Source organism: Mytilus edulis, chromosome 13 (assembly GCF_963676685.1).
Source record: "Mytilus edulis chromosome 13, xbMytEdul2.2, whole genome shotgun sequence".
Taxonomy (NCBI): Eukaryota; Metazoa; Mollusca; class Bivalvia; order Mytilida; family Mytilidae; genus Mytilus; species Mytilus edulis.
In genome coordinates, this window is record NC_092356.1 from 74384977 (window position 1) to 74397317 (window position 12341).

General features: G+C 35.5%; 1 protein-coding gene across 1 annotated transcript; it reads left to right on the plus strand.

Moving 5' to 3' along the window:
• The first annotated feature begins 5291 nt into the window (after positions 1-5291).
• LOC139500560 (uncharacterized) lies at positions 5292-11129 on the plus strand. Its single transcript, XM_071289308.1, has one exon. The coding sequence runs from the start codon at positions 5292-5294 to the stop codon at positions 11127-11129; it is 5838 nt and encodes a 1945-aa protein (XP_071145409.1).
• The last annotated feature ends 1212 nt before the right edge of the window (positions 11130-12341 follow it).

Sequence of the window (12341 nt, forward strand, 5' to 3'; positions counted from 1 at the left end):
TGCATGTGTAGATACACTCTTTGACTTTGAAATTTTCAAAATGGCTGCCGCTCGCCTGGCAATGGGGGGACGAGGGTGCCATCCGTTATTGCTAGCAATTACAAATCTAGTTATTATTATGGCACCCTCAACGGAGTTGGGGTGACATATTGTTATTCATCGTTTCTTTTTTTTCTTATTATTTTTATTTTTCTTCCACACATTTTGTCCGCGCGAGTTCTCAGAATTGAACGGACCAATGTTTATGGAACTCAACTATAATGAGGAACCCCATTTGAAGTTGTGCACCTTGCTATGGAATGGTAAAAGATGGCCGCCGTTTCCATGGAAACAGCACAAATGCGAAAAAAATCAAAGTGTTCCAAACTGGAAGAAACTCCACAGGAATGTTAACTGGCATGTGCTGATTGCCAGTTTGACTTTGGAATTTTCAAAATGGCTGCCGTTACCATGGAAACAGCTAAAATATCAAAAATTCGAACTCTTTCGTTATAAGATCCAACTGGATGAAACTTTATGAAAATGTTCTCCAGTATGCCAAGGTGTCAAGACAATATTTGGATAGTTCAAAATGGCCGCCGTTGTCATGGAAACAGGGGCCAAGTTTTGCATTGACCCTATGGAAAAATGCATAAAATCAGCATTTTCTCAGAGAGTAGTGCACCAAAGTAAATGAAACTGTATTGATATATAACATGACATGTGGCAATGAGATGTACGCTTTTAGAATTTTGGAATTATCTACCGTAACCATGGTTGCAGCACAAATGTTCAAAATTTCCAAAAAAAATTAAGTACTGCAAACTGGATGAAACTTTACAAGAATAGTGACTGGCATGTGCGGAGTTGCATTTTGAAGTTGGAATTTCCAAAATGGCCGCCGTAACCATGGAAACAGCAAAATTGTCCAAAATTTCAAAATGCTCCAAACTCAATGAAATTTTGCAAAAATGATAATTTGCAAGTGTAGATGCACTCTTTGACTTTGGAATTTCCAAAATGGCTGCCGCTCGCCTGGCAATGGGGGGAAGAGGGTGCCATCCGTTATTGCTAGCAATTACAAATCTAGTTATGTCACCCTGACTAAGGTCGGGTGACATATTGTTATTGTACGATTCTTTTTTTTATTATTATTATTCCACACTTTTTTGTCCACACTATTTCTGAGAATTGGATGGACCAATTGTTATGGAACTATACCAAAATGTTAATGGCCATGTGCAGAAGTGCAGTCGATGGTTGGCATATCCAACATGGCTGCCGTTGTCATGGAAACAGAGAGAATGTAAAAATGTAATGGAACATTCTAGAACATTAGTGTTAAAGGAAATCTACGGCCATTAAATGTAATATAATGGTATTATATTATGGTAAGCACAATACATAGCAGCAGTATGACATTGGAATTTACAAATGTTGCCATGGAAACTGTTCAAAAAAAGCAAAATTTTGAAAATTCTTCAAAAATGTATGAAACGTTCCAGAAATATTAACAGACCCATGTCCACTTAAACATGGCATATTTCTATTTCCAGGATGTCTGCTGTTGCCATGGAAACTGTTCAAAAAAAGCAAAATTTTAAAAATTCTTCAAAAATGTATGAAACGTTCCAGAAATATTAACAGACCCATGTCCACTTGAATGAAATTTCTATGGTATTTGCACACCCATGTCCACTTCAACATGGCATATATTTATTTCGGCTGGGGGGTCTCCTTGGAATATTTTGAGGGGAATGCATTTTCTTGGATCATTCCAGAACATTATTGTTAAGTTAAGGTTACTGACTTGAAATACTGTATGTTGGTATAGTATTATGAGGAGAACAATATTCAGCAGGAGTATGAAGTTGGAATTTTTTTTAAATGGCTGCCGTTACCATGGAAACAGGAAAAAAATGTTAAAAAAAGGAAAGCGGTCCATATTGAATGAAACTTCTATAGTATTAACACACCATAGTGTCCAATAAAGCATACTTTCGTAATTCAAACCTATCTGCATGTCAAAAAACTTTGCAACAACCCTTCGAGGGGTTTTCAAGAGGCCTATAGTAAGTCTTAATAACTGTCCATGTGCAATATCACCTCATTTTCAATAGAAATACTAATTGCAAGCTGTTTGCATCACAAGACGAGAAAATGACATGCAATATTATTATAGTCTTTTCGTTTGATTTTAACAGCGTCCAATAAAGCATACATTAGTAATTCAAACCTATCTGCATGTCAAAAAACTTTGCAACAACCCTTCGAGGGGTTTGCAAGTGGACTGTAAATACAAGGTGTTTGTATCACAAAACGAGAGAATGGGGTACTACATTATACCATTGCCCAATATAGCATGATAATTCTGATTGAATTATCAGTTCTATATCTTGGTTCACCCTTATTGAAAAACGTACCTTTTCTTTGTATTGTTCCTTTGTTTTCCACTTGTACATACACGTATATGGCTACTTACCACTGGCCATTAGGACACACCAATCGATCAATCCGTCTGTCCGATGTTAAAATACGCATTCTTGGTCGGTAAGAGTAGTACATTGAATAAACCAAATTTAATCTCATCTGCATGTCAAAATACCCAGTCTTCCTCGTGCTAAGTAGTACATTTAATAATGCATCTCGTGAAATACTATTTAATAACATGTCTTTATCATTTATTGTTGTTTTCTTCTCATCTGCAATGAACATGATATACTTCCTCTGTCGGTCATCAAAGTACATACAACCGACGTATTAAATCAAACCGCATTCAATCAATCATTCTGCAGGATGTGTAAATACACAGCCACGTCCGATCTATATGCCAGAAGTACATTAAATAACTGGCGATAGAGACACATCAATCAATCAATGAATCATTATGTGAGATGTTAAAATACGCAGTTTTCCTCAGTTAGTACATATTATAATAAACTTAATCCAATCAACAACCCTGTAAATGGTTTCCAAGTGTCTGTAGGTTGTAGTATTAAACATTCATGTGGTTATACCCTCATTTTCATTACAAGCACACATTGCAGGCTGTTTGCATCTTGTGACGAGAAAAAATAGCATTCTATATCATATCCACAAAAGCAAACGTTTTTCGATCAAATTATCAAATATTAATCCTGGTTCGCCTTTATTGAAAGAATTATATTTTATTTTCAATGTTCATCAGTTCTCAACTTAAACATATATAAAATCCATTGTATGTTGGATGTGTACAGATTGACTGTTTAGTCTTAGAGGCAGGATTTTTTTCTTAGGTGTTAGTGGCTTTGAACTATCTGTCAGTTAACTGCAAGTACTCTACTCTCACATCTGTTTGTTGTGTCTTTTTGTGTAGCGATGTATAAGTACCCGGCCACGTCCTCTTATATTTTTTGTCTATCTGATGAGTTAAGCCTTTTTCAACTGATTTTTATAGTTTGTTCTTATGTTGTACTGTTATACCACTGTCCTAGGTTAGGTGAGGTTGGGATCCAACTAACATGTTTAACCCCGTCTCATTATCTATGTATGTGCCTGTCCAAAAGTCAGGAGCCTGAAATTCAGTGATTGTCGTTTGTTTAAGTGTTACATATTTGTTTTCGTTCATTTTTTTAACATAAATAAGGCCGTTAGTTTTCTCGTTTGAATTGCTTTACATGTCTTATCGGGGCATTTTATAGCTGATTATGCGGTATGTGCTTTCCTTATTGTTGAAGGCCGAACGGTGACCTATAGTTGTAAATGATTGTGTCATTGTGGTCTTTGAGGGTAGTTGTCTCATTGGCAATCAAACCACATCTTCTTTTTTCATATTAAATACTTACCACTGGCGGGAAGAAAACTGATACTTGTGATGGCCGTTAATCAAAGTACATACAACCGGCGTGTTAAGCCAAACCGCATTCAATCAATCATTCTGCAGGATGTGTAAATACACAGCAACGTCCGATCTATATTCCAGTAAAACATTACATCTGGCATCTCAATGAATCTAAATTTAATAAATCCTATCTTCATGTCAAATACTAGTGCCACAACCCTTACATGGATTTATGAGGGGCCTCTGGTAAACCCTAATAACTGTCCATGTGCAATATGCCCTCATTTTCAATTGAAATTGAATCACAAGACGAGAAAATGACATTCAATACTATAAATGTCTTATACAGTATATATGTTCTTTATTCTCCGCTTGAACATGCACGAAATACTTACCATTGGTGATAAAGACACAGCAATTTAATAAGTCAATAATTCTGTGAAATGTTTAAATACACAGTCTAGCTCGGTGAATGAAGTACATTTAGTAAAGTATCTCGTGTAAACTAAATTCAATGCTGCCTATATGTATAATAGTATTTAAAATTATATGTCAGTTATTTGAGTTATTTCTCATTTAACACAAGCATGATCAATTTGCAATTGTCAATAAGCAAACATCTGCCGTATGAGAGCAAACAGCATTCAATCAATCATTCTGCAGGATGTGTAAATACACAGCCACGTCCGATCTATATTTAGTATATTAAATCTAGCATCTCGTGTATCAAAAATGTTATGCTCTCTGCATGTAGTGTTTCAAGAAATTTCAACAAGACTTTGAGAGTTTTGAAAGTTGCCTGTAGTTAGGCTTTATTTGTGTCCATGTGCAATAAACCCTCATTTTCAATAGAATTGCACATTTCCAGCTCTTTATCCTGGATGATTTTTTAAACTAATCCAAACTATATTATCATTGTTGATTATTCTAGTTCTTAACACGCATGGCATAGTTAAAATAAATAAAAAATCAAACAGTTAATCGCAAATTTAGAAAGTTTTGATTTGTTCCAGACCTGAAACCATACACCAAATCCGTCAACTCGTAACGAGAAAACGACAAGCTTTCAGAAGTACAGATATTCAGCCTTCATTCTTATTTTAACACATTCGTGTGTATTTATTGTTAAAATTGAGAATGAAAATAGGTAAACCTTTTTCATCCCAAATAGATCCAAATACCTGTCAAGTCTATTAAATCTTGAACTTCATATATTTGAAATTTATGCATCGAACTTGTTTGAAAAAACAGGTAGCGTCTATAAATACAAGTTTCCATATATTTCAATTTCTACATTGAACTTTGTTTGAAAGACAGGTAGCGTTTATACAATTTAACAACTATGTAATTGATACCGATGTTGTATTCATATCGAATACAGTTTGTTATTTGACAATAAAATATTTAATACTCGTATAGAAACTGCATTCAGCATTTTACATCAAGAACAGCAACACATTACAAAGCTGTGAAGGTCTTTATTAGGGGAAAAATGGAAGACAACAAAAAACGTTCCAAAAGAAAAAAACGTAATCCACATTCCAGAACTCAAAGAAATAAAGATAAAGAGAGGAAGAGAAAGGAAAGATCAGCTCTCAAACTTACAGATGAATCTATGAGTGATATTGCGAAACCATCTACTTCACGTTACCAGAAATTATATAAAAAAAATATTACGTACAGAGAAAAGAAGAAAAAAGTCAGCAAAGAACGTTATAAAAATACCACCTATCAAAAAGCAATGAAAGATTCAATGAAAAGCAAATACAGATCGGACATTAAATTCAAGCAAGCACAAAAAGACTACATGAGAAACAAATACAAAACAAACATGCAATTTCAGCAAGCACAGAAAGCTTACATGAAAAACAAATACAAGGAAAACATCCCATTTCAACAGGCCCATAAAAAGTACATAACTGAAAAATATGCAAGTGATAAAGACTTTCAACTTAAAGTGAAAGCTTTAAACCTTTTGAGATATAGAAAGAATGTACTATACAGAGAAAAATTGAAGCAAAGGCAACGTGAACTGTATCGACTCAATTTAAGGTATAGGGAAAAGAAAGCTTTACTTCTGGAACAGAGACGAAGAAAGGGTTCAAACAAAATCGCAGCATGGTTTAAGATGCAAGTAAGGGATGGACCAACATACATTTGTTGTGTGTGTATCAAATATAAATTTCGAAAACAGGTGATTAAAACGGAGCAAGACAAATATGAAAAACAAAAAACGAGTGCAACAGTGGCAAATCAGTGTTTGAATTTTCAATTCAAATCTACTTGTACATCTGCATGTCAAATTAAATGTAAGACTATTAACCACACCTTATGGATATGCTATACATGCCATCGTCACCTACTTAAGGGTCAGATTCCTGCAGATGCGTATGCAAATGGTTTACAGCTTCAAACTGTTCCAGATGAACTTAAATCCTTGAACAAATTAGAAAAACAGCTCATTGCTCTCAGGATACCGTTCATGAAGTTAGTGCAATTACCAAAAGGAAACCAGAGAGGAATAGTTGGTCCATGTGTATCAATACCAACAGATATACAAAAGACTGTAAATGTTCTTCCTCTGGGTGATGATGATACACATCTTATACGATGCAAACTTAAAAGAAAGCAGTCATATACAGGTTATTGTCAATATGAATTTGTCAATACCACAAGTATTTACAAAGCTTTGCATTTTTTAAAGAACAACAATCCATACTACAAGGACACATCATTGAATCTAACATGGCACAATGACATTTCATCTGATTTTCAAGATATCACTTTGCCAGAGAAAGTTGGTGACGGTCATACTAAAATGCTACAGGAAGAAGACAAAACAGCTCAACATGATGAGGAAGATGAGAATATCAAAGACCGAGGTTTTCCTCATGACACGTGCCTACAACCTGTAGATATAGGACAGGAGATGTTGGATCAGCATTTTGACGACATTTTTTGTGTCGCTCCAGGAGAAGGTTGTACACCTGTGAGCATGATGCAGGAGAAAGGCAACGAGGCAATGTCTTTTCCTGTCCAGTTTCCTGACGGATGCTTCGGCTCATTTGATTACAAAAGACATGTTCACTTGACTAGGTCGAGGTACTTTCACGCAAGACTCATGAGTAGTGATGATAGATTTTCATCCGATTCATCCTACATATTTTATGCGCAGTATCTCTCAGAGTTGGAGCAAGTTATTTCCAAAGTTTCAATTGCGCTTCGCAAGGGTACTGGTAAAGATAGAGCAGGCAATGCAATAACAGCTAGTGTGTTAACAGATAAAACCCAACTTAAAAATCTGTTGACTACAGATCAGGGTTATAAATTTTTGACTCCCATTAGAGGTACACCACCATATTGGCAGACTGCGTTAAAAGATCTTTTAGCCACCATTCGTCAGATTGGAATTCCAACATGGTTTGCCACATTTTCAGCAGCTGATATGAGATGGACAGAAGTTCTTAACTTACTAATGGAACAACAGAAAATTAATCAGTCATTGGAAGATCTTGACTGGACAGCTAAATGTGAAATATTGAGGAACAACCCTGTGATGAATGCAGTAATGTTTGACCATAGGTTCCACACCTTTTTAACGGAAATCATAATAAAACGTAATTATATTGGCAAAGTCAAGGATCATTTCCATAGAATAGAATTCCAACAACGTGGCTCTCCTCATGCTCACTGTCTTTTCTGGATTGATGATGCACCACTCCTCGATGAGGATGAGGACCAGACTGTATGTGACTTCGTTGACAAATTTGTAAGTTGTCAAATGCCAGATGAAAAAGTTGATCCAGAACTATACGAAATTGTTAGCAGTGTCCAGCAGCATAGCAAAAACCATTCTAAATCTTGCAAGAAAAAGAGCACAACTTGTAGATTCAATTTTCCTCGCCCACCATCAGAAAAAACATTCATATCAAGAACTCATAGTCTGGCAGATCCATCTATAAAAAAATCTCCACAATATATGAAAGATTATGCTCAATCGGTTTTACACAAGCTTTGGACATTTATAAATGCTGATCATTTACCAAACATTACAACTCAACAATTGTTTGCTGCTGTTGGAATAACCCAAAAAGAGTTCGAGGAGGCATCTAACATTCTCAGCAAGAGGAGTAGCGTCACACTAAAACGTACACCATCTGATATATGGACAAACCAGTATAATCCAGATCTTCTACGTTGCTGGAATGCCAATATGGACTTACAGTTCATAACAGATGCTTACTCATGTGTGATGTACATTATATCATACATTTCAAAAGCTGAGAGAGAGATGGGAGTGGTTTTAGAAAATGCAAGCAAGGAAGCAGCAGAAGGCAACTGCGATGCACAGCAAGCAATGAAGCAGATTGGAGGGGCCTACTTTAGACAACGGGAAGTAAGTGCACAAGAAGCAGTGTATAGAGTGTGTGGCTTACATTTGAAAGAAAGTTCAAGAAAGGTGCAGTTTGTTCCTGTTGGCGACAACCAAATTAAAATGAGTCTCCCATTAAACGTGATAAAACTGAAAGCTGCACAACTTGATGATAACATTTGGATGCCGTCTTTATATGACAGATATAAAGCAAGACCGGATCAAGTTTTGTTTGAAAATGTCTGTTACGCCTCATTTTGCTCTGAATACCGTGTTCTTTCTTCGTCCCAAATACCTAAAAATCCTGAAAAGTCTCTGGCCTATCAGCTTAAAAACAATTTGGGATACATTCAAAAACATTCCAGAACAGATTCAGCCATTATTAAATACGCAAGGTTTTCATTAGAAAAATACCCTGAATTACATTTCCAATCTATACTTCAACTGTTTTTGCCCCACAGAATAGAAGGCCAACTCAAACCTTCGCAATTTCAAACATATGAGGAAATGTATTTGAATGGTGCTGTTTTATTACAATTGGAAACAAATCCAAAAAAAGTGTGTTCTATCGTTGATGAAAACAGACGGATGTTTGAAAAAAGTGCAGAAGCCTTGGATGAAGCACAGGAAATGTTAATGGCTGAAGGCGTACAAGAAGATGCATGGGCTCTAATAGCTCCAGAGGCAGAAGTAGAACGTTTAGAAGGAAAATTGGAGAGGCATGAGTTGAACGAAGAAGACAGCATCGAAATACCTGAATTGGATATTACATGCAGAAAAAACAACCACGGTCAAGGTATTGAAATTAGACAAATCCCTATTCCTGGTCCACAAATCAAAATATTAATGCAACAACTTAACAAGGAACAAAAGAATGTATTCTATGTAATCAGACAGTGGTGTTTAGATACAGTGAACGGTAAGAATCCTGAACCATTCAGGGTCTTTATAAATGGTGGTGCTGGAACAGGCAAGAGTCATTTAATTAAGTGCTTGCATTATGAAATAACAAAAATTTTGTCTCCTCATTTAGATAATCCTGACGATACAGTTGTGCTTCTTACTGCTCCCACAGCGACCGCAGCCTTTAATATTGGAGGGACAACACTACATCAGGCGTTTTCGCTATCAAAGTCTCTACCACTACCATACGTCTACTTGAGAGATGATGCACTGAACAAACTACGTTCTATGCTGCAGAATCTGAGGATTCTTATAATTGATGAGATTTCTATGGTTGGTCAACGTCTCCTTGTGTACATAAGTGAGAGATTGCGACAAATCAAACAGAGCGGAAATGCAAGTTTTGGCAATGTTTGTGTAATTGCTGTTGGAGACTTTTACCAGTTACCTCCTGTTAAACAGAAATGTCTCTATGATCTTAGACCTGAAAGTTTTTTTCCACTTTGGAATTCCAACTTCTCCCTAGTAGAACTTGAACAGATCATGCGCCAAAAAGACGATTCGGTCTTTGCCCATATACTTAACCGCTTGCGCGTTAAAAAAAAAAGTCAGCACATACCGCCAGAGGATTTAGCCATTTTGAAATTATGTGAACAGCATACGCTACCACCTGAAACTCTTCACATTTTTGGAACCAACAAAGAGGTTGATTCACACAATAACCAAATTATCGACCAAGTTTGTGAAATCACTCATAGCCTTGATGCACAGGATTATGATAAACATCCTCAGACAGGAAAACTCACACAAACAGAAATACCATATGAAACATCCCATGATTTTCTACCAGCTCATTTAACCATAGGACCAAAAGCCAGAGTAATGCTCCTCAGAAACGTTGACGTGACATCCGGTTTAGTGAATGGAGCTATGGGAACTGTAACAGACATTTTACCTTCAAAACCGGGATCTTCTATGCCACAGGGTGTCATGGTACTTTTTGACAAAGAAAAAATTGGCCACGATCTAACACCATCTAGATCTAAACACCAGGCTATTAGGATAAACATGTTTGAGGAAAATCTAAAAAAAAATGCAGTAAGGTATCAGTTTCCACTCCAACTTGCTTGGGCGTGTACCATTCATAAGGTTCAAGGTTTAACAACAAATACAGCTGTTGTGTCTTTAAAAAACATCTTTGCTGCTGGTATGTCCTATGTAGCTCTTAGCCGTGTTACATCTATGTCGGGTTTAATCATTAGAGATTTTGATGAAAAAAACGTGTATTGTAATGAGCAGATCGGTAAGGCTCTTAAAGAAATGCCAAAATTTTTGGCAGTTGACAACCGAACTACCAAAATTAATGACATAGTAATCATCCTTCATAATATACAGGGATTAATCCCTCACATTAATGACCTCAGAGCAAATTGTGACATTTCAACTGCAAACATTGTTTGTATGACCGAAACATGGCTGGAAAAGAAACATGTCGTTCCATCGTTGGAAGGTTTTAACCTTTATCATAAAGACAGATTTTCTTCATATACATCAAAGAAAAATATCTTTAATCAACTCAAACATAAAGAACATGGTGGTGTAGGAGTTTATATAGCAAATGGTCAACAATGTTGTCCACTAGAAATTGACTCGGTAAACATGGAATGTTGTGTGACATACATTAAGGAGCTCAATACCAATTTAGTTCTAGTATATAGACCGGAGACCTACCCAACAGCGGAGTTTCTTGATGAACTGTATAAAGTGATAATTTCTGTACCACAGGAAAATATTAATACTTCAACAATAGTTTTAGGGGATTTCAATCAAGATATTTTGAAGAAAAATTCCTCTATCGAACAGTTTATGACACAACAAGGATTTACGCAAGTAGTTTCCCATCCAACAACAGATGGAAATACTCTTATTGACCATGTATATCTCCATGGTAACTTACAAATGGATGTGGATGTTGTTCAAACCTACTACAGTTACCACAACATGGTGTCATTGCATATTAAACGTCCACCCATGGAAACCAACAGACAATTTTGAAAGGTGAATAGTTTAAATTCGCCTAATTGTGTTTGAAATGTAAATAATCTTTTTGAATCATTATCCTATGTTTTAACGGCTGATTTAAGTGCTGAATAGTATGAATTAGCCTAATTGTGTTTGAAATGTAAATAGTATTTTTTAATCATTGTCCCATGTTTTAACGGCTGATTGAAGTAGTGAATAGTTTGAATTAGCCTAATTGTGTTTGAAATGTAAATAATCTTTTTGAATCATTGTCCCATGTTTTACCGGCTGATTGAAGTGGTGAATAGTTTGAATTCGCCTAATAGTGTTTGAAATGTAAATAATCTTTTTGAATCATTATCCAATGTTTTAAAGGCTGATTGAAGTGGTGAATAGTTTGAATTCGCCTTATTGTTTATAAAATGTTAATAATCTTTTTGAATCATTGTCCCATGTTTTAACGGCTGATTGAGGTGGTGAATAGTTTGAATTAGCCTAATTGTGTTTGAATTGTAAATAATCTTTTTGAATCATTTTTCCTTGTTTAAATGGGTGATTGAAGTGGTGAATAGTTTTATTTCGCCTAATTCTGTTTAAAAGGTAAATGATCTTTTTGAATCATTATCCCATGTTTTAACGGCTATTTGAAAAGGTGAATAGTTTGAATTCGCCTAATTGTGTTTAAAATGTGAATAATCTTTGGGAATCATTGTCCCATGTTTTAATTCGTCTAAGTGTGTTTGAATTGTAAATAATCTTTTTGAATCATTGTTCCATGTTTCAACGGCTTCTTGAAAAGGCGAATAGTTTGAATTCACCTAATTGTGTTAAAAATGTAAATAATCGTTTTGAATCATTGTCCCATGTTTTAACGGCTGATTGAAGTAGTGAATAGTTTGAATTTGCCTAGTTGTGTTTAAAATGTGAATAATCTTTGGGAATCATTGTCCCATGTTTTAATTGCTCTAATTGTGTTTGAATTGTAAATAATCTTTTTTAATCATTGTTCAATGTTTCAACGGCTTCTTGAAAAGGCGAATAGTTTGAATTCGCTTACTTGTGTTTAAAATGTAAATAATCGTTTTGAATCATTGTCCCATGTTTTAACGCCTGATTGAAGTAGTGAATAGTTTGAATTCGCCCAATTGTGTTTGAAATGTAAATATTTTTTTTGAATCGTTGTCCCATGTTTTAACGGCTAGTTGAAAAGGTGAATAGATTGAATTCGCCTAATTGTGTTTAAAA

Coding starts and splice junctions, on each gene's coding strand:
- LOC139500560 (XM_071289308.1), top strand. CDS start 5,292: ATGGAAGACAACAAAAAACGTTCCAAAAGAAAAAAACGTAATCCACAT.